Below are 23,217 nucleotides of genomic sequence, written 5' to 3'. Positions count from 1 at the left end.
GTTTTTGCCTTAGAGTTCTAGATATTTGTCCAAATCAACGTGACATCAAGCAACACCGTGCACTCCAACGAAAGCCCACTTTTGTCAAATGACTTGTTGAGCGATTCTCGAAGACAAGTCGCACAAGTCCGAAGACGACTGGATTCTTAGTCCTGCTTCGACAATAAGCCCTTCCCCATGCGAACTGTAGCACATGAAAATATTAAATAAATAATTGACAAAGGTCTGAATCTAATCGGCTTGTTGCCATGGCAGCAGCATCATCATCCTTCTCCAAGGCCGCATGCTCAGCCGGCGCGAGTCTGTCACGCAAGCAGCAGCAGGTATGGTGGCGCGTCATCCTCCCCTTTTGCCAATACAACTAGGGAATTACGTGAAGGAAGGAATGAAATGGGGGAGAGAGGGCGTGCGACAGAGGTGGAAAGGACACGTTAAGGAAGTAAAGCGAATGAAATAGGATGTCACATGCACATGTGGGAACGAGTGAGAGACACAGAGAGAGAGAGAGATATTAATAATATATCAACTTGAATAATAATAACATGGATACAAGTTGTGCACCTGTGTGGTGTAGCTACACGTATGTAGAGACAGAGGCACAGAGAGACATACAGAGAGAGTGCGAAACCAAGCAGATACAGTTAATTAGTTTACAGGCTAACAGACACTGAGCACATCTGGGTCATCTCAGTTGACAAAACAAGGTTCCTCCGGTAATAACGGATGGAACTGGGACATCATCTCATGTTGAATATAGAACTCCGTTACTCAAGATGGAGATGACATTGGTCCATTTCATGGGCTTATCTCCTCATGATATATTACTGGTGACAATCGCCAAACAAAGAAAGGTTATTATTCGTATCTCAGTTCATTTAAATAATAAACTTCAACAGAAAGGTCCCCAAAAGATGTTTCTGTTGGACATTTCTTAAATCATTATAGATACACACACACAAAAAAACTAAATATTATGCTTAATCTTTTATTTGGACAGAGTCAGTGCCTCTCTGATCAACAAACAAGTATAGAGTAGAGACTGTCACTGGCATTAAACGTGACAGTCACAGGCTTTTGGGAATATATTCTCCTTTATCTGTTTAAGGCACACTAGAGCCTTCTGGTGAGTAGTGCTACCGTGGTGACGGGGGATCACTCTGTCATTGGTTGGTTTGTTTGTCCGTTAGTCACAGTGTCCAATAGCAGCAGCGTATTTAGGGCACATTGACCGCCCTCATGATGTTAGTGTGTCCCGAGCCAGGGATCCATCCTGTCACCACAATCACCATGTCTCCTGACTTGAAGAACCCCCTCGCCTTTCCTACAGAGGGCGACAAAGAGAGCGAGGGACAAGTCTGAATCAGACAGCATAGAGAATCATGAATATGTCTCGTACGACTAATGAACCCAAGCAGACACAACACACACGCGCACACACACACACACACTCACACACACACTCACACACACACACACTCACACACGCGCGTGCGCACACACACACACACACACATGCACACACACACACTAGCTGACCTATGTCCATGCCGAAAGAGACTCTGTTGTCCAGGTCGTCCGCCCAGACGGGCGCGGGCAGAGGGTGATACAGCACCGGGAACACGCCCCTCAGCAGCTGGGACTGGCGAGCCACCTGTCAGAGGACGGTCTACTGTCACCACACTGTCCTACAGGAAGTTACACTGTCCTACAGGAAGTTATACTGTCATCATACTGTCTTACAGGAAGTTACACTGTCCTACAGGAAGTTATACTGTCGTCATACTGTCTTACAGGAAGTTACACAGTCCTACAGGAAGTTACACTGTCACCATACTGTCCTACAGGAAGTTATACTGTCCTACAGGAAGTTATACTGTCGTCATACTGTCCTACAGGAAGTTATACTTTCACCATACAGTCCTAAAGGAAGTTACACTGTCCTACATGAAGTTACACTGTCGTCATACTGTCCTACAGGAAGTTACACTGTCGCCATACTGTACTACAGGAAGTTACACTGTCATCCTACTGTACTACAGGAAGTTACACTGTCATCATACTGTACTACAGGAAGTTACACTGTCATCCTACTGTGCTACAGGAAGTTACACTGTCATCATACTGTACTACAGGAAGTTACATCACCTGGGGATTCCTGGTTACAGCAATGATGGGGCAACGAGGGCGGTACCTGGACAGGAGATGACCAGACCTGAGAGAGGGAGAGAGAGACAGAGAGAGGATTGGAGAGTTGTGAGGTTGACGTGTGTGTAGTGTACATGACTGTGTGTGTATTACAGCTGTCAGATGTGGAGGACAGTGTGACTGTACCTGCCGGAGGTGGTGAGGACGATGATGGCTCCTGCACAGCACTTGAAGGAGGACTCCACGGCTCCGATGGCCGTGACCTCTGTAGGGTCAGAGGACAGTGGGGTCAAACGACGAAGCTCCTCAAATAACTGCTGATGAAAGTTGGCTGCCTCCGCCTCTCGGCAGATCTGTGTGTGTGTGTGTGTGTGAGAGAGAGAGAGAGTGAGAAGTGTAAACGAGGCAGAGATAGAGAAAGGCAGATACCAGAAGACAGTAGGTATATGTGTGGATATGAGCAGATAGATGAGAGGAGAGGGAGAGAAAGTAAGAACAGAATAATATTCACAAAAAATATGAAACTAAATACAGTGACAGTCTGCCCTCCCCCTCCACACACACACACACACACACACTCACAGAGTGCATCATGGCAACAGCCTTCACAGGGAACAGTCCTTTGGCGGTTTCTCCAGACAGCATGACACAGTCGGCTCCATCCAACACAGCGTTGGCTACGTCGCTGCCCTCTGCTCTGGTGGGCCGGGGGTGAGACACCATGCTCTCCAACATCTACACACACACACACACACACACACACACACACACACACACACACACACACACACACAACCACACATGCAGCATAAGAATAACAGAAATCCTCCGGGAGTTCAGGATGTGTGTTGTCATTAAGAGGGGAAATAGCTTATGGATGTTCAACGTCCTCCATGCCAAAGGCTCTAGTTCCCATCTGTGTGTTTGTATTTTCACGTCCTTCTCTCTGTCGGTGTGTGTGTGTACTGCACTGTATAATGTGTGTGTGTACTGCACTGTATAATGTGTGTGTGTTCTGACTAACCTGCTCCTACGCTGTCAGCCAGAGTCAGCAGCTGTAGCATGAACACACAGCCCTGTGACTCAGCTCTGCTCGGGGAGCCTGCGTGTGTTTGTATGTGAGAGAACATGCTTGTATAAATATAACTGTCGTGGACAAACAGCTTGCACACGTGTACTTGACTTGAGTCAGTGTGTGTGTGTGTGTGGCCAAGCTGCCTACATTTACATTTAGTCATTTAGCAGACGCTCTTATCCAGAGCGACTTACAGTAATTACAGGGACATTCCCCCCGAACCAGCGACCTTCTGATTACTAGCCCGATTCTTTAACCACTCAGCCACCTGACTCCCTGTCTACTATCTATTAGGGGTGTAACAATATTTTTTTGAAAAATATATTGCAATACAACATTTTTACAATATGTATCGTAGAGTTATGGCAATATTTTTACAATATGACGTCCGTTTGATCCTATTGGTTGAGCTACCAGCACGCGACCTACTCTGCACCTGGGTCATGCGTACATTCACTGCTTTCACAGAAATCGCTTGAACTGAGTGAACTAAATTGCTTGTACAACATAGAAAATTATTGCAAATGTTTAATGTTTTGGAAAAAATCTGTTAATTGAATTTGTTTCATAATTTTTTTTAATTGTTCAAAATATCGTGATACGTCTTGTATCGTACACCCAGTATTGTGATACGTATTGAATCGTGAGCTGAGTGTATCGTTACACCCCTACTATCTATGCAAGAGCCAGCGTGGGAGAGGGACAGTAGATAAGAAATGCCCTATTGGCTATTTTAGGCACACATTTGATTTCTGAAATGTGTGTGTGTGTCCTGTATGACCTGTGTGGCACAGATGACAGGCTTGCCAGCGGAATTGCAGCGGCCAATCATCATCTTCTGAGCGATGAAGACTTTCTCCGCGGGGATCTCTATCCCTAGGTCGCCCCTGGCGACCATCACTCCATCACTCTCAGCCAGGATCTCCTGAAAACTGAGTGGAGAGGGAGGGAGGGGGGAGGGAGGGAGGGAGGGAAGAGGGGGTTAGGGTTATAAAGATAGAAACAGTAGGAAGAGAGAGAGCAGGGCAGATGAGCGTGGGTTAAGGGCGGTCGAAGGAAAGCGAGAGAGAGAGAGAACGGGACAGAAGAGAAAATAGAGGATGAAGGGCAGACATGATCTACATCCAGTTGACAAAACCCTACTGGCCATGTTTCACCCAAACAGCTAACACGGAGCTGTAGCATTGGGCTGAACCATTCTGGTCCTACACAGTATTAGCCACACGGAGCTGTAGCATTGGGCTGAACCATTCTGGTCCTACACAGTATTAGCCACACGGAGCTGTAGCATTGGGCTGAACCATTCTGGTCCTACACAGTATTAGCCACACGGAGCAGTAGCATTGGGCTGAACCATTCTGGTCCTACACAGTATTAGCCACACAGAGCTGTAGCATTGGGCTGAACCATTCTGGTCCTACACAGTATTAGCCACACGGAGCTGTAGCATTGGGCTGAACCATTCTGATCCTACACAGTATTAGCCACATGGAGCTGTAGCATTGGGCTGAACCATTCTGGTCCTACACAGTATTAGCCACACGGAGCTGTAGCATTGGGCTGAACCATTCTGGTCCTACACAGTATTAGCCACACAGAGCTGTAGCATTGGGCTGAACCATCCTGATCCTACACAGTATTAGCCACACAGAGCTGTAGCATTGGGCTGAACCATTCTGATCCTACCCAGTATCACTGACACGTCCTCATCCATCAATGTTCAGCAGCTGTCAGGAGTCAGGACTGTAGCTGCTGGCTGTCAGTGTGACCACAGATCTACCCCAGACCCAGCTGCCCTGGTCAGCTACCAGCTAAGTCAATTATTCATTCAGAACACTTCTCACCGTAAACAATACAGGATTCGTTGACATTGACATGTTTTTCTATTACATTTTTTATGTTTGATATTGAACGTGCTGTGTTACACGTCTGTGTGTGTGTGTGTGTGCATGCGTGTGTGTGTGTACGGCACGCGTCAGACTCACTTCTGCACGCCCTGTCTACTCTCCACCTTGCTGACCACCTTGATGTCTCGCCCCATCGGCCCCAGCGCCCGCCGCACCTCCCGCACGTCCTGCGCCGAGCGGATGAAGCTGGCGAAGACGATGTCCACGCCCTGAGACACCCCGAACCTCAGGTCCCCCTCGTCACGCTCACTGACCGCAGGCATGCCCAACAGGTCACAGCCCGGTAGGTTGACCCCCTTACGGCTCCCCAGCACCGCCCCACTCTCCACCACGGCCTCCACCCAGTCTGGGCCTGGGGGGGGGAGACATGACAGGGTGGTTAGAAGATTGTAAGTCAGGGACGAGATACGTGTGTCCGCTTGTAGATGTGGGTGTAAATATATACTTTGGTTACAGCATTTCTTGTTTTTAAACGCGCTTCATAAATGAACTTTTGTTCGATGTGTGTAGATCTGGAAGATCGTGTGTGTGTGTGTGTGTGTGTGTGTGTGTGTGTGTTTCTAGAGGCATCACCCGTCTCCAGGACTTTGAGGCCGATGAGGCCGTCGTCGATGTAGATCCTCCCCCCTGGCTGGATGACGCTGGGCAGGCTGGGGTAGTCCACCCAGATCACCTTCCCATCCGTGCTGTCCTTCTCCTCCTCCGCTGTCACCACGCGCACATGAGCCCCCTTCTCCAGCTGCACCTCGTTATCCGCACTCTACACACGCACGCACACGCACGGGGGGGTGGGGGGGGGGGTACACAGTCTTACTATGGCAGATACACTACACTTTCAGTATAAAATTCTGATTTGGGTTAGATTTTTTCTGATATTGTGCCATCCGTTGGCAGGAGAGCCTGATTAATGGATGACAGACGTATATCATCCTGAGCACTGCCAGAACGGTTACACTGACAGAGCCGGTTGCATATGACAACCACCATTTGACAGGATCTTGTGACATGGACTTCAACCGGTACATTTGGCAAAAATAACACAGCATTCTGCTGAACCCGCTATCTGTCTGAAGCCATCTGGTTAGAGTTAGCAGCTGAAGGCCAGCTCTGTCTGACGCTGTTCCCGTTGCCGTTAGCGTGATAGCTGGTTAGCGTGCTAGCTGGTTAGCATTAGCTCACTTACCCCTTTTACCAAACCTGTCCGGATTTCTGGACCCTTTGTATCGAGGGCGATGGCTACGGGCCTGTAGTACAAGGGGTCGGAGGTGATCGTGTCCACAGCTTCCCTGATGTTTTTGATAGTCTCACCATGGTACTGAAGAACAGGGACACAGGCAAGATACCACATGGACACACGCACACTAATTCTAGTTTTGAAGAAAAAAAACTTTATGATAACTGACGCTCGTTAACGACCATTAACCGTCAAGATAAAAAATGTAGAAATGACGAGCTGATAGAATTAAACGGTAAACATTTGTATTGTCGGTTAACAGTTCAGCATCCCTACGCGAGACGCACACACACACCTCATGAGTTCCGTGAGAGAAGTTGAGTCGAGCGATATTCATTCCTGCTTTCACCATCTCCTGTAGTTTAGGTATGGAACGAGACGCAGGGCCTGACAGCCAGACAGAGAGTAAGACAGTCAGACAGAGAGTAAGACAGACAGACAGAGAGTAAGACAGAGAGTAAGACAGACAGACAGAGAGAGTAAGACAGACAGACAGAGAGTAAGACAGAGAGAGTAAGACAGACAGACAGACAGAGAGAGTAAGACAGACAGACAGAGAGTAAGACAGAGAGAGTAAGACAGACAGACAGAGAGAGTAAGACAGACAGACAGAGAGTAAGACAGACAGACAGAGAGTAAGACAGAGAGACAGAGAGTAAGACAGTTATCAAGAAACAGAGGGAGAAAGAGAGGGACAGTGATTCAGCGAGAGAAGGCGGTCGAACACAATTTGTTGACAAGTGTGCACTTGAATGCGTCAGACACTTCATCAATATGTCAGTCAGTGGGCAACATCTCAACCAATACAGAGTCTGGCCAGGTAGACCGCTAACCTTCAACTGTACATATTAGCGGGCATCTCCACCACAACGGCCTCATTCTGCCGCGACAGACAGGCGAGCCACAATCCCAACTCACCGGTTGGACATTTAACTCACCAATGGTGCAGACGATGCTGGTGTTGCGGGCTACGATTGGCTCCTGGTCGATGTCCAGCAGACACAGGTGCTCCAGGAAGGTGTCGGCCATGCTAGCGTCCAGCTGCTGGCGCTGGATGAAGGAGTCTGGAAGAGTCATGAGCTCAGAGTAGCGCCTGAGACGAGCTGCAGCACCAGGCGGAGGGAGACAGAAAAGAGGAGAGAAGAGAGAGTAGAGAGAGGAGAGGAGAGAGAGAAGAGAGCAGTCATTATGCATCTACTCAGTATTTTAGCTAAGAACCCAGGGAATAATTGTGAATCCTACTTAGACTATAATAGATCCCAACTAGACATCATCCAAGTGTGTCCCACCAAGATCATCCTGTGGATCTGTAAAGCCTTCTGAGACAAGAAGGACTATACAAATACCATCTGACTAGATCTCCACGACCAAAACCTCAGGAGAAGATCAGGGTGTGCCAGGCAACACGACCCCCAGAAACTGCGTCTCCATGGGGAGGCTGAAGACTGTGGCAGGAGGCCACAGCCGTCTGGGCTATGGGAGGGGAGAGAGAGCTGGGCTAGGGGAGGGGAGAGAGAGCTGGGCTAGGAGAGGGGAGAGAGAGAGAGCTGGGCTAGGGGAGAGGAGAGAGAGCTGGGCTAGGGGAGAGGAGAGAGAGCTGGGCTAGGGGAGGGGAGAGAGAGCTGGGCTAGGAGAGGGGAGAGAGAGAGAGCTGGGCTAGGGGAGAGGAGAGAGAGCTGGGCTAGGGGAGAGGAGAGAGAGCTGGGCTAGGGGAGAGGAGAGAGAGCTGGGCTAGGGGAGGGGAGAGAGAGCTGGGCTAGGGGAGAGGAGAGAGAGCTGGGCTAGGGGAGAGGAGAGAGAGCTGGGCTAGGGGAGGGAGAGCTGGGCTAGGGGAGAGAGAGCTGGGCTAGGGGAGAGGAGAGAGAGCTGGGCTAGGGGAGAGGAGAGAGAGCTGGGCTAGGGGAGGGAGAGCTGGGCTAGGGGAGGGGAGAGAGAGCTGGGCTAGGGGAGAGGAGAGAGAGCTGGGCTAGGGGAGAGGAGAGAGAGCTGGGCTAGGGGAGGGGAGAGGAGAGAGAGCTGGGCTAGGGGAGAGGAGAGAGAGCTGGGCTAGGGGAGGGGAGAGAGAGCTGGGCTAGGGGAGATGAGAGAGAGCTGGGCTAGGGGAGAGAGAGCTGGGCTAGGAGAGGGGAGAGAGAGCTGGGCTAGGGGAGGGGAGAGAGAGCTGGGCTAGGAGAGGGGAGAGAGAGAGAGCTGGGCTAGGGGAGAGGAGAGAGAGCTGGGCTAGGGGAGAGAGAGCTGGGCTAGGAGAGAGGAGAGAGAGCTGGGCTAGGGGAGGGGAGAGAGAGCTGGGCTAGGAGAGAGGAGAGAGAGCTGGGCTAGGAGAGAGAGAGCTGGGCTAGGGGAGAGAGAGCTGGGCTAGGAGAGGGGAGAGAGAGCTGGGCTAGGGGAGAGAGAGCTGGGCTAGGAGAGAGGAGAGAGAGCTGGGCTAGGAGAGAGGAGAGAGAGCTGGGCTAGGAGAGAGGAGAGAGAGCTGGGCTAGGGGAGAGAGAGCTGGGCTAGGAGAGAGGAGAGAGGATGAAGACTCCCAGCAGGCCAGATGATATTCAGGAGTGAGGGCTGCAGGGCTGCAGGTTAACATGCAACACGCTGACATTCAGGAGAGACAGGCAGGGGAGTGGTGTCACAGAACACCACTCAGGAGAGACAGGCAGGGGAGTGGTGTCACAGAACACCACTCAGGAGAGACAGGCAGGGGAGTGGTGTCACAGAACACCACTCAGGAGACAGGCAGGGGAGTGGTGTCACAGAACACCTCTCAGGAGAGACAGGCAGGGGAGTGGTGTCACAGAACACCTCTCAGGAGAGACAGGCAGGGGAGTGGTGTCACAGAACACCACTCAGGAGACAGGCAGGGGAGTGGTGTCACAGAACACCACTCAGGAGAGACAGGCAGGGGAGTGGTGTCACAGAACACCTCTCAGGAGAGACAGGCAGGGGAGTGGTGTCACAGAACACCACTCAGGAGAGACAGGCAGGGGAGTGGTGTCACAGAACACCACTCAGGAGAGACAGGCAGGGGAGTGGTGTCACAGAACACCACTCAGGAGAGACAGGCAGGGGAGTGGTGTCACAGAACACCACTCAGGAGAGACAGGCAGGGGAGTGGTGTCACAGAACACCTCTCAGGAGAGACAGGCAGGGGAGTGGTGTCACAGAACACCACTCAGGAGAGACAGGCAGGGGAGTGGTGTCACAGAACACCACTCAGGAGAGACAGGCAGGGGAGTGGTGTCACAGAACACCACTCAGGAGAGACAGGCAGGGGAGTGGTGTCACAGAACACCACTCAGGAGAGACAGGCAGGGGAGTGGTGTCACAGAACACCACTCAGGAGAGACAGGCAGGGGAGTGGTGTCACAGAACACCACTCAGGAGAGACAGGCAGGGGAGTGGTGTCACAGAACACCACTCAGGAGAGACAGGCAGGGGAGTGGTGTCACAGAACACCACTCAGGAGAGACAGGCAGGGGAGTGGTGTCACAGAACACCACTCAGGAGAGACAGGCAGGGGAGTGGTGTCACAGAACACCACTCAGGAGAGACAGGCAGGGGAGTGGTGTCACAGAACACCACTCAGGAGAGACAGGCAGGGGAGTGGTGTCACAGAACACCACTCAGGAGAGACAGGCAGGGGAGTGGTGTCACAGAACACCACTCAGGAGACAGGCAGGGGAGTGGTGTCACAGAACACCATTCAGGAGAGACAGGCAGGGGAGTGGTGTCACAGAACACCATTCAGGAGAGACAGGCAGGGGAGTGGTGTCACAGAACACCACTCAGGAGAGACAGGCGGGGGAGTGGTGTCACAGAACACCACTCAGGAGAGACAGGCAGGGGAGTGGTGTCACAGAACACCACTCAGGAGAGACAGGCAGGGGAGTGGTGTCACAGAACACCACTCAGGAGAGACAGGCAGGGGAGTGGTGTCACAGAACACCACTCAGGAGAGACAGGCAGGGGAGTGGTGTCACAGAACACCCCTCAGGAGAGACAGGCAGGGGAGTGGTGTCACAGAACACCACTCGGGAGAGACAGGCAGGGGAGTGGTGTCACAGAACACCACTCGGGAGAGACAGGCAGGGGAGTGGTGTCACAGAACACCACTCGGGAGACAGGCTTTGACATTTGAAAACAAGCAGGGAATCGGTTAATACCCAGCACAACTCTGCATCCATGAGACACTTCAAGCCAGAAAATAAAATAGATCTCTATATGATATGCTATATCTGGAACATGAACTATATACAGTACTGTATAGGCCTACGTTTTCATGATGCGAAGCATTTGTTCGCAGGTCGTGGTGGTAAAATGTTACAATTTAGACATGGAAACCCAAAAGGGTAAGAGTTCAGAGCGGATGGGTGGCAGTCTGTGATTGGTCAGAGGTGGGTGGAGGTCTGTGATGGGACAGAGGTGGGGGGAGGTCTGTGATTGGTCAGAGGTGGGTGGAGGTCTGTGATGGGACAGAGGTGGGGGGAGGTCTGTGATTGGTCAGAGGTGGGTGGAGGTCTGTGATGGGACAGAGGTGGGGGGAGGTCTGTGATTGGTCAGAGGTGGGTGGAGGTATGTGATTGGTCAGAGGTGGGTGGAGGTCTGTGATTGGTCAGAGGTGGGGGGAGGTCTGTGATGGGATAGAGGTGGGGGGAGGTCTGTGATTGGTCAGAGGTGGGTGGAGGTCTGTGATGGGATAGAGGTGGGGGGAGGTCTGTGATGGGTCAGATGTGGGTGGAGGTCTGTGATTGGTCAGAGGTGGGTGGAGGTCTGTGATGGGACAGAGGTGGGGGGAGGTCTGTGATTGGTCAGAGGTGGGTGGAGGTCTGTGATTGGTCAGGGGTGGGTGGCGGTCTGTGATTGGTCAGAGGTGGGTGGCGATCTGTGATGGGTCAGAGGTGGGTGGCGGTCTGTGATTGGTCATCCACCTCTGCCACTTGAGCCTCCGAAAAAGACGACCGAACGGATCCCAGCAACACCTGAAGGTTCAACTCCTGAAGGTTCGATCTCCGACCTGAGGTTGTTGCCCCGGGTTACCTAACCGGGGCCTCAGACACGTGTCCCTAACACTCACCAGGGCTTCAGGTCTGTTTAAATAGCCGTGGGACCCCACACCATCGCCAGTCAGAAGGGATTCAAATCCAGGGAACAGGAGAGAAAGGCGGTACAGCATGCACGAATGGTTTGATGACTTTTCCTATTTCTGGTGTTCTGCCAGGTGCCCTACACGGTGCTGTGGGGCTTTACTAACACATCTACATAACAACTCAGTCATCCGAGCGTGATGTATCTCTCATAAAAGGGGGGAGGGGTTTTCTAATGTGCGGGATAAGAGGAGGAGGATAGAGGAGATGGAGATATCCAAGGTCAATACCAACAGTGCCTGCAAGTGGGGAGGTGAGGGGGGGGGAAGAAGGTGAGGCGGTAGAGAGATGGAGGTGGTGATGGATGGGTCAATACTGAACAGGCCCCATGAGAGAGGAGCGAGGCAGGGAGAGTGTTGCCCCGAGGCAGTCTGCCTCACGGACAGCTGGGCTGCCTCCCTGAGGACTCCTAGAGGAAGCTAGAAAGCAGGGAATGTGAAAAAGGGAAAAGGGACCTCTTGGCTTTTATTGAGGTTAGGTGTGTGTGTGTCTGTGTGTGTGTCTGTGTGTGCATCTGTGTGTGTGTATGTGTGTGTGTCTGTTCTGTAGGGCTTCTCCCCATCTCTCTCTGACCCAGTTCTGCCACTCTCTTATACACCTCATTGACTTTTACACTGACATCAGCCTCTGACACATCACACACACACAAAACTTTTGACAGTTGGTTGACACAACCAACCTTACAGTGAGCACACATGCACACACACACATTTTGATCTGTTAACTCTCTTTTACAGGTTAAATATACGTTGACTTACCTCCCATCTTGGCTTGTGAGCTTCCTAAAAACGTTCTGTTTTTCTGCTGTATCCTGCTGTCTGTCAGACCAACCCTGTCTGTCTGTCAACCCTTTTCTGTCCTCTGGTCTTCAGAAAAAGTGTGAACTCAATGATCCTTTCACTCATGGCTCCCCTCTCCTCCTCTCCTAAACCCCTCTCCTCCCCTCCTAAACCCCTCCCCTCTCCTCCTAAACCCCTCTCCTCCTAAACTCCTCCCCTCTCCTCCTAAACCCCTCCCCTTTTTCACAGTCATTTGGTGCGTGGGCCTGGCAGTGTCCCAGCCTAGTCTGTCTCTCAGCAGGGTGAACACACAGCACCAGCAGTGGGAGGGTGACAAGCCAACACAAACACTCAGGACAGGCAAGCGTGGCATCTTGTAACACACGACATCCATCTCCATGTGTTTCTCCAAGCCAGCAAGACGTTGATCAGCTGATCAGTGAGGCAGACACTCCAGTCTGAGTTCTCGGTTTCACCCGGTAGTGTTCCTGATAAGCAGTTGAAGCGTAGCTAGGTGACATTGCGACAGCAGGCGCCAGCAGCACTAGCAGTAGGGCCTAGCTCAGAATCTGATTACATGCACCCCTGGAGTGAAGCTCCTTGAATCATTAGATTCCTGGATGTTCATGGTTCATTCTTGCATAACTGCAACCAACAGTAACCTGTAGCTCATCGTAATGTAACACACTGTGCCGTGTGTGTGTGCTCGGCCAGGAAAATCTGGACCTGGGTCAGATCCAACGGTCACGTTTGCGTACACACACGCACACACACCCACACAACCTGACAGAGGGTGTAAATCAGTAGCCAAAGGACAAACAGACCTTTGTGCCTCAGTTAGGAGAACTTCTCTCACACCACCTCCGATACAGCACACACCAGAGTGATCAACACACATACTCAACTCAATCCCTAACTGGGGAGCAAGCTGACATTCGATCAACATCTCATCTGGGTCCAGATCTTTGTGATATTCTATTTAATAACCTGGGGGTGCTCAAACGATACGACTCAACAGCATAGCATCATGAATCATAGTCTATGCTATACTGACCTGAAGGCCTACTGGCCCATTTCATAATTCCATACTCTAGTTTAATAATCCTGCTCCTCTCTGAAGTTACATGTAGTCTACAACTTGAAAATCCTAGACCAGTTCAGAAAACACAAACCCAGATTGATAGCCAGTTGGTCAAAGAAGGTTGTATGTTCAGTTGTAATGAATATAGGCCTACTTTTTATTTTGACAATATAGACTATATGATCATTACCTCAGTAGCTGATAGGCTAAAGGTCAACATGCCTCAGCGTGCCCCTCAACCTGTCGGATCGATACCAAAGCCTCTGTAACATCAGCAGCACAGAAATTGATTTTTTGTCAAGCGTCTGAATGACCGCATGTGGTTGCTATGCTGTCGCTATTTTTACAAGAGCTTACGAACCAAATACAGTTTTACATGCGTATTATTTAATACATCAAAAGCTACGGTAGGAATGGGTGTAGCACCAATTATCAATAAAATCATTGTTTAAGTTGAGAGTCTTGTGTATAGACGCAAAAAAAACACAAACCTTTTAATTTTCAGGGAAACAGGAAAAGTAAGCGTTGCCGTTGTCACGCTGTTGCGCTACACGCACACCTGATGGAGCTGCAGTGTTAAGATCGGTGTGTCCGACCGACCAACCGAACGTCAGACCTACAGCATCACCGAGCGGTAGACATGTGCCACTACCAACAGCGCGTCTGAAGATATGACACATGATCAGACAACGGACAGGCCCTTTACCTCGATCTACGAAAAACATATCCACAATGGGACACGGTCTAAAGAGAATAACACGTAGATCACATAAACAATTTTTTTAATGGACAACATGTTTTCCATTTGAACATGATCAGTGTATTGAGTAAATTAGGCTGTTGTTGAACACATAATAACTGGTGAATGGATTGTTATGTGTGTGTGTGTGTGTGTGTGTGTGTGTGTGTGTGTGTGTGTGTGTGTGTGTGTGTGTGTGTGTGTCAGAGTGTGCTGAAGGTAATGCGGGGGGTCGTCTCTGGCTGGAGGATGAGGGTGTATTTGGTTTTGATGTCTTCTGATGAAGACACGCTGAGGCGGAAATTCAACAGGATCTAGAGAGAGAGAATGAGGGAGAGGTGTCGGGGGTGAAGGAGAGGGAGGAGGGCGAGGGAGAGGGAGGGGGGTGAGGGAGAGAGGAAAGCAGAAAAATCAAATACTTAATCCCAAGGATTAGTTCTACTAAGTTAAACACCAAATACTCCCCCCTCCTCCTCCCCTCCTCCCCTCCTCCCCTCCTCCCCTCTCCCTCTCCCTCCCCCTCTCCATCCCCTCTCTCACATGCATGAGCACAAGCTGCATCTCGTTCTCGGCGATCCGCCGGCCGACACACTGCCGTGCCCCGAACCCGAAGGCCAGGGAGCGGAACGCCGTCCCACCGCCTCCTCCCTGGGTCGAGGCTCCGCCCCCCTCCGCCGCCCTCCCCCAGCGGCCAGGGTCGAAGCGCTTAGGATCCTGGAACACCTTGCCGCTACGACCCAGAGGGTACAGACATGCCTGTACCAGGGTCTGGAGGAGAGGGAGGGGGAGGATGGAGGAGGTGAGGAGGGAGAGAAGAGGAGGTGAGGAGGGAGGGAGGAGGTGAGGAGGGAGAGAAGAGGAGGTGAGGAGGGAGGGAGGAGGTGAGGAGGGAGAGAAGAGGAGGTGAGGAGGGAGGGAGGAGGTGAGGAGGGAGAGAAGAGGAGGTGAGGAGGGAGGGAGGAGGTGAGGAGGGAGAGAAGAGGAGGTGAGGAGGGAGGGAGGAGGTGAGGAGGAGGTGAGGAGGGAGGAGGTGAGGAGGTTGGTCAAAGTGTGAGGCAGTGGGGTTTGGGGAGTATCTTCTTGACATACGTGATGTTTAGATTCAGAAGGAGTTGGGAGTGTGAGTGTGTGTGTGTGTGTGTGTGTGTGTGTGTGTAGTCTTACCCCAGCAGGTATGTGATAGTTCTGGAGGACAATGTCTCTTATTGGATACCGTTGCACAGTGATCCCCACTGGGTATAACCTTAAACAACACACACACACAAACACAGACACACAAACCATTTTATTCTACAATGCATAGCTGCCATTCATTCTCAATGTTTCTATAAAACAAAAACAAAAAACAAAAACTATTAGAATAATTCCCGGCTGTTTCAACAGAACACCAGTCTGCAGAGGGTCCACCTCCAAGCCTATCTGAATCTACTTAGATTTTGCTCCTCTTTTAACCCTTTGTAGTGTATGAAACCGCAAAATGGCTGATGGGAATTATTATGATACATTATTTACCTAAATTACTTCTACACAGTGTAAAAAAAAAACAGTTTTGCAAACAGGGTCGTGGTCTATAAAACTTGTTATGTCTGTTCCAATAACCTTGTGGGTTCATTAGACATGTGAACATCAGCACACCAGGTGTGAAGAGGTTTACCTGAGGATCTCCTTAACGGTGCCCTTCAGCAGTGGCGCCCCCTGCAGGGCCTTGTGGACATGCCCATCAGCCTGTGCCCAGGCAGCCCTCACCTGCTGCCTGACCCGCTCCTGAACCTCGGGGTTCCTGCCCAGCTCGTACAGACCGAACTGCAGCGGCACGGCCGTCTGGAGGGGCAGGGGGCCCCGGGGGGATGGGGGGGTTACTCTGTTCTATACACACACACACACTACTCGCACACAACCAGACGCACACAACCACATACACACACACACACACACATACACACACACAACCAGACACACAGACACACAACCAGACGTACACACACACACGACTCGCACACAACCAGACGCACACAACCACATACACACACACATATACACACACATACACACACACACACCCACAGACACCCACACTGACCGTGTCCACTCCCCCTGCCATTAGCTCAGTGATGTTGGCTCTGATGAGTTCCAGGGACAGCTGTCCTTTCTCCATCAGCTGACTGAGCACCCCGCTGAAGCGACCCTCCTCCCCGCCGCCCGCCCCCCCGCCGCCCGCCCCCCCGCCCTCCCGGGAGGACGACTGCAGGCGCTGGTACCCCCGCTGGATCCTGGCTTCCGCTGGGGGGCCACCAGGTGGAAGGGTGGTGGAGAAGAGAGAGAGAGAAAGGGATCAGTGGGAGAGGGTGCTGTGTGCTGTGTGCTGTGGGAGAGGGTGCTGTGTGCTGTGGGAGAGGGTGCTGTGTGCTGTGTGCTGTGTGCTGTGTGCTGTGTGCTGCGTGCTGTGTGCTGTGTGGTGTGGGAGAGGGTGCTGTGTGCTGTGTGCTGTGTGCTGTGGGAGAGGGTGCTGTGTGCTGTGTGCTGTGTGCTGTGTGCTGTGTCCTGTGTGCTGTGTGCTGCGTGCTGTGTGCTGTGTGCTGTGTGGTGTGGGAGAGGGTGCTGTGTGCTGTGTGCTGTGTGCTGTGGGAGAGGGTGCTGTGTGCTGTGTGCTGTGTGCTGTGGGAGAGGGTGCTGTGTGCTGTGTGCTGTGTGCTGTGTGCTGTGGGAGAGGGTGCTGTGTGCTGTGTGCTGTGTGCTGTGTGCTGTGGGAGAGGGTGCTGTGTGCTGTGTGCTGTGTGCTGTGTGCTGTGTGCTGTGGGAGAGGGTGCTGTATGCTGTGTGCTGTGTGGCTGTGTGCTGTGTGCTGTGTGCTGTGGGAGAGGGTGCTGTGTGCTGACCATGGCTGAAGATGTGGTCCCATGCAGTGGCATGGTCTGTCCACAGGGGGGCGCCGACACGCAGCAGCAGACGCGGGGGCAGGTAGAGGAGAGGAGGGGTGGTGGCCAGCATCCTCTCCACCGCCCAGATAAACCTCTGAGACTCCTGGGAGGGAGAGGAGGAGAACAGGCCGATGCGCTCCCCGTACAGGACATGACAGCTGGCTGTGGGGAGAGGGGGGAGGGAGGAGGGGGGAGAGGGAGAGGGGGAGAGAGGGGGAGAGAGGGGGAGGAGAGAGGGAGAGGGGGAGAGAGGTGGGGAGAGGGGGGGAGGCAGAGGGAGAGAGGGGGAGAGAGAGGGGGGGGAGAGAGGGTGAGGGGGAGAGAGGTGGGGAGAGGGGGGGAGGCAGAGGGAGAGAGGGGGAGAGAGAGGGGGGGAGAGAGGGAGAGGGGGAGAGAGGTGGGGAGAGGGGGGGAGGCAGAGGGAGAGAGGGGGAGAGAGAGAGGGGGGAGAGGGGGGTGTTGCCATGTGATCTCAGTATGGCCTGGTTTGTTTCTATGGTGGGGTCTCTCACTTGCATCTAGCCGATGACACTGCAATATAACACTCCGCCCATCAGCCAGACGTGTTTGTGTTATATTAGCGACACACATCAGACCCCTGATAGAGTTTCCTGACAGTCTATTCCCAGTCCATGTGGTCTGCCTTGGCTTAGCACCCGAACTGACTGGCTTCCTACAAGGTGGGCCATGTGGAGAAGTCACTGTCTCTCCCTCCCTGTTTCTCTCTCTCCCCCTCTCCCTCTCCCTCTCCCTCTCCCTCTCCCTCTCCCTCTCTCTCTCTCTCTCTCTCTCTCTCTCTCTCCCTTTCTCCCTCTCTCTCTCTCTCTCTCTCTCTCTCTCTCTCTCTCCCTTTCTCCCTCTCTCTCTCTCTCCCTCACATGCACACATACACACACACACACTCACGTACTCAGGCTAATATTGCATGCTACATGCAGGCAGATGAAAGCTGGTGTTACAGGGCCAGACCTGGTGACAGAATGCAGATGCCTTCCAGATCCAGGCTGTTTACACATCTACAATATTTATAGATCTACTGTACACTTCTATTCTTACTGTAATCGATATCTGTTTGGAGCCAAAACCAGTGCGCTGAACTAAACCGAAAGGACCTCCTGCGTGCTTTGGATAAAACATCTGCTAAAGTGAATATATTGATAAAAAGGTTTTATAACAAGAGGTAGCAGTAAAGGAAGACAGCATGTGAGTGGTTACAGTCTGCGTGTCTGTGTGTGTGAGAAGGGGAGAGAGACTGCGTGTCTGTGTGTGTGAGAAGGGGAGAGAGACTGCGTGTCTGTGTGTGTGAGAAGGGGAGAGAGACTGTGTGTCTGTGTGTGTGAGAAGGGGAGAGAGACTGCGTGTCTGTGTGTGTGAGAAGGGGAGAGAGACTGTGTGTCTGTGTGTGTGAGAAGGGGAGAGAGACTGCGTGTCTGTGTGTGTGAGAAGGGGAGAGAGACTGCGTGTCTGTGTGTGTGAGAAGGGGAGAGAGACTGTGTGTCTGTGTGTGTGAGAAGGGGAGAAAGACTGTGTGTCTGTGCGTGTGACAAGGGGAGAGAGACTGTGTGTCAGTGTGTGTGAGAAGGGGAGAGAGAGAGAAGGTGAGGGATATGGAGTGAGGGCTCTTGATCAGCTGTGCCCTTGATCTTCGAGGTTTGTCTGACGAAGCATCCCGTCACAGAACACATCAGCCTCCATGACTCAGCCTGTCTGAACCTGGCAGAGACCTGATGTGGCTTGAACGATGACAAAGGAAGATTCCTGTCTCATTCGTTCAAAGCTGCACTTGTGTGGAGGGCCAATCAGCATGATTAAAGGGAGAACTTGACAGTACGGGCACACACATGCACACACATGCATGCTCCTCTCACACAAGCAGGAATACACACACACACACGCGACACCACAGATGCTGTGTTTTAACTGTCGACCCTCTCGGATAAAAAAAACGTTGACCTCTGACCTTCCAGAGCAAAGCGGAAGAGGTCGGGGCTGGGGTCGAAGGTCAGGCTGCGTTGGCCCTCCGGCCCCGCCCCCTCCCTCTCCACCCTGGTCTGCAGCAGGCGGCAGAGTCCCTGGCCACCTCGTCCAGCAGGGGTAGGAAGCGTCTCACGGCCGCGCTCGTCATCACCTCCCTGTTGAGGAGGAGGCGGTCGGCACGCCACTCCGGCCCGTTCCTGGAGGGGGGGTGTGTGTGTGTGTGCGTGTGTGTGGTGCGTGTGTGTGTGGGGAGGGAGGGGGGGGGGACAGGTTCAGTCATGTCAGGACAGGCTCATATACAGTATTGAAGACACAACACGATTTAGATGCACACACACACACACAGACCTACTTGAGGAAGACCCCCCACACACACACACACACAGAGAGACCTACTTGAGGAAGACCCCCCCACACACACACACACACAGAGAGAGACCTACTTGAGGAAGACCCCACACAGAGAGAGAGAGAGACCTACTTGAGGAAGACCCCCTTGCTGTGCTGTCGTATCTCTCGGTGCGTGGCCCAGGGCTGCAGGGTCATCCTTCGGGGGTGCAGGCCCTCGGAGTGGAACAGCTCACTGATGTCAGCTGGCAGCAGGATGTTCACACTGCTCTGAGTGCCTAGACGCTCCTGGACACACACACACACACACACACACACACTGAACGTACCCAACACCACTACACACACACTGACCACCATGCACACGCTGAACGTACCCAACACCACTACACACACACTGACCACCATGCACATGCTGAACAGTACACACACACTGACCACCATGCACATGCTGAACACTACACATGCACTGAACTCAAAGCACACTTGTACTCTGTCGGGAGCAATCATTCCTCACGATCTGGACCACACTTTATACGGCTAAACAGAAAAGGAGCGTTGACACACACAGGTGTTGTCGCAGCCGTGTACCTGTAGATGGGTCCCAGGGTGTTGAAGGTTCTCTCCATGTGTTTGTGGAGCTGAGTGAAGCTGTCCTCTCTCCAGAAGCGGAGCAGGTTCAGCCACCCACTGCTCCCTGTGTGAGGGATCTCCTGGAAGCCCCGCACTCCTCCGCCCGCTCCCCTCGGCCCTCCCTGCTCCACCCCTCGCCCTGCCACCGCCCCCGCGGCCGACACACACAGCCCCCGCTGGGCGGCCCGCCGGACCGCCGGACTCACAGACACACACATCCCCCGGATCCACATGGTACGGCCAGAAGATGAGCTTCTTAGGCTCTCTTCTTCAGAATATTCCTCCTTCCTTCCCCCCGCTCCATCCCTCTCTCTCTCCCTCCCTCTCATTGCTATCTCCCCCCTCCCTGACTGTCCTCCATCTATCACAGAGCTGATAGAGGTGAGGATTTATTTCTCTCGGGGTCAGAGTTCAAGAGAACCACAACAGAGCCAAAATGTCACACTGTCTAGAGTTAACACACACACACACATCCTAACACAGACCCATACACAACACAAACACACACTCAGCAAGGATAACTTTTTGTGAATGTTGGAGGAAAACGTCATCTTTAATAAAGAACACATCTTTCACAACTAAAAATGTACTTTGTTTTAGCAAGTCAAACTTTTCTTTTTGAACAAAAACTAGATTGAAAAGAAAGAAACACATTGAAAGAAGTAAAGATAAAGCAACATTTTCGGCTCATGTAAAAAACAGAATTCCACGATTTTTCACCAAGACAGAGAAAAGAGACAGAAAGACTAGCATGTTTTCTTTAAAACATAAAAAACTATTTCAAGCTATCATGTCCCACATTTTCACATCAGTGGAACATGCAACACCCTGAGATTCCTTCCTGTGTGTGGGTGACCCCCTCACCAGGCAGACGTAGTCCTGAGAGGAACAGGGTGACCCACTGGTTCGGTCTGGTAGGTCCAGTACAGTTCAGTACAGTCCTAACAGTGACTACGAGAGTGTTCCACTACGAGAGACATTATCACAACATGACACCATCCACCCCTTGTCATCCTCACAGATCTGTGTTCGGCCAATCAGGAAGAGACAGATCTGTGTTTGGCCAATCAGGAAGAGACAGATCTGTATTCGGCCAATCAGGAAGAGACAGATCTGTGCTCGGCCAATCAGGAAGAGACAGATCTGTGCTCGGCCAATCAGGAAGAGACAAAGGGCTAGGGAGACAAACGGGCACAAATGTGGATCTCTTAAGTCTCGTTTATTCTGAACACTCCTTCCCTGCAGAAGCTGCTCAGCTATGGTGTGTCATGTGATGCACCACTTCAGGACCTGTTCAGCTGACACACCCTGCGCCTGAACCACACAACACACTACACACTACACACTACACACAATACACTACACACTACACACAAATACACTACACACTACACACCACACACCACACACCACACACCACACACCCAATGGTGGAGGCATCAGAAGAGATTCAGATACAAGTAAGACACAGAAAATCGCGCCCCGATCACATGACTTTGCAGGATTCTGGACTGGCTGGTTTCGAGGTGGGTGTCTTGCTAGGCTTGCCCCCTGTGACCACCCCCCCCGTTGAACCTCAGACCTTGGAACGCGCTGAGCAGGCTGGAGCCTTTGTCCTTGGTCTTGGTCGTGGGATGTACCATGTTGGCCAGCTCTGGGGGGAGCACAAGCTTCCCTCCAACTGCTCTCCTGTGGCTGGCGTCCTTACAGTTCTAGTGGAGGGTGGAGGGAAAACAGGACGCGAGGAGATGAGATCGTGTTGGATGTGAGCGAGCAGGTTTAAGTACGTACTCATCTAGAGCGTATCACATCCTGCAGAATAAAACGATCCCATTCTCCTAATTTCTCCTAATGTATATAAATAGAGATCAACATAAACATGTGTGTGGCTTCCTATTGTATCTTCTTCGCTTTCTAATACATTGTGTGCGCACACACACACACACACACACACCCCCCACACACACACACACACACACACACACACACACACACACACACACACCCCCACACACACACACACACACACACCCCACACACACACACACACACACCCCCCACACACACACACACACACACACACACCCCACACACACACACAGCACACACACACACACACACACACACACACACACACTGACCTTTGAGAGTTGGTATTTTTTCCTGAAGTGAGCCCTCATTGCAGCTCTCTCTGCATTCTTCTGAGCGTTCAGCACCTCTCTGAGCTTCCTGTAGAGAACACACAGAAAACACACAGTCATCCTTAATCCACACTCTACAACGCATAAGTAAGAAGAGTGGGATAAATGGATATTACCTTTCTGAAGTGAATTGGTTACAGACGGTGGCATGTGTCTCATGTGCAAAGTGTCTCAGTGCAAAGTACACAGTGGGATTAATGTGCTGTGTCATTGGGATGAATTACAGAAAGTGCCGAATACCTTTATCCTCTGTCTTAGTGTTCTATTTAGATTTTTTTTTATAATAATACAAAATAAAAAAATTACTTTGAGTTACTTCTTTACCTAAAGGCCAAAACGTAGTGTGTTGTTCGCTTCCTAACACATTGCTCAGAGAGAGAGAGAGAGAGAGAGAGAGAGAGAGAGAGAGAGAGAGAGAGAGACAGAGAGAGAGAGAGAGAGAGAGAGAGAGAGAGAGAGGGAGAGAGAGGGGAGAGAGAGAGAGAGAGAGAGACGGAGAGAGAGAGAGAGAGAGAGAGAGAGAGAGAGAGAGAGAGAGAGAGAGAGAGAGAGAGAAAGAGAGAGAGAGAGAGAGAGAGAGAGAGAGAGAGAGAGATGTCACTCGCCTCTCCTTCTCCATGTCTGCCAGGTAGGGACACGCAGGTTCCCAGGTGAGGCCCGACCGAGAGGGGGCACTCTGGCCACCCTCCCCTGCTCCTGCGTCCTCCTCCTCCTCCTAACCTGCTCCTCTTCACCTGCTGACCACGTCGCTCCCTCCTTCACCCCTGACACACAGCCGGTCAGCATCTTGATGGGAACCTTCAGAGATTTCTTCACCACAGAGCTCATGATTGGTTGACCCACAGTGTGAGCGTGTGTGTCAGCTAGCAGATTCACCCCCCCCCAACACCGTCGGACCTGAGGTCTGTTTTCCAAGTGTTATTTTACCCTTAGTAGCATCCCAGGGTACACGGCTTTGTTGATTTCCTGTGGATGAAGTTCTTCCCGCGGATGATCTTGTGAAACAAACACACACTTGTTTGTTAACTTGCTGACTGCTGGGTTG

The 23,217-nt window shown here is 51.8% G+C and overlaps 2 protein-coding genes across 2 annotated transcripts; both read right to left on the bottom strand.

Annotated features, from left to right (window-relative positions):
• Positions 1 to 966: 966 nt before the first annotated feature.
• On the bottom strand, positions 967 to 13,934 carry pklr (pyruvate kinase L/R). Its single transcript, XM_067237549.1, has 12 exons — positions 13,848 to 13,934; positions 7,300 to 7,464; positions 6,657 to 6,748; positions 6,311 to 6,442; positions 5,701 to 5,887; positions 5,206 to 5,479; positions 4,002 to 4,152; positions 2,728 to 2,880; positions 2,332 to 2,498; positions 2,146 to 2,212; positions 1,537 to 1,651; positions 967 to 1,321 (listed from the first exon to the last, which is right to left on the bottom strand). Exons 2-12 carry the CDS (start codon positions 7,436 to 7,438, stop codon positions 1,215 to 1,217), a joined length of 1,584 nt encoding a protein of 527 aa, XP_067093650.1. The 5' UTR covers positions 7,439 to 7,464; positions 13,848 to 13,934; the 3' UTR covers positions 967 to 1,214.
• A 364-nt stretch (positions 13,935 to 14,298) lies between these two features.
• On the bottom strand, positions 14,299 to 20,204 carry cyp11c1 (cytochrome P450, family 11, subfamily C, polypeptide 1). Its single transcript, XM_067237340.1, has 10 exons — positions 19,930 to 20,204; positions 19,777 to 19,831; positions 19,483 to 19,626; positions 18,974 to 19,145; positions 16,972 to 17,175; positions 16,176 to 16,375; positions 15,750 to 15,916; positions 15,260 to 15,338; positions 14,636 to 14,863; positions 14,299 to 14,409 (listed from the first exon to the last, which is right to left on the bottom strand). Exons 1-10 carry the CDS (start codon positions 20,202 to 20,204, stop codon positions 14,299 to 14,301), a joined length of 1,635 nt encoding a protein of 544 aa, XP_067093441.1.
• Positions 20,205 to 23,217: the final 3,013 nt, after the last annotated feature.

The sequence above is a fragment of the Osmerus mordax genome, chromosome 6 (genome assembly GCF_038355195.1).
Source record: "Osmerus mordax isolate fOsmMor3 chromosome 6, fOsmMor3.pri, whole genome shotgun sequence".
Lineage (NCBI taxonomy): Eukaryota > Metazoa > Chordata > Actinopteri > Osmeriformes > Osmeridae > Osmerus > Osmerus mordax.
Note: the sequence above shows the minus strand (reverse complement) of the source record. Positions and strands in the feature narration are given on the sequence as shown.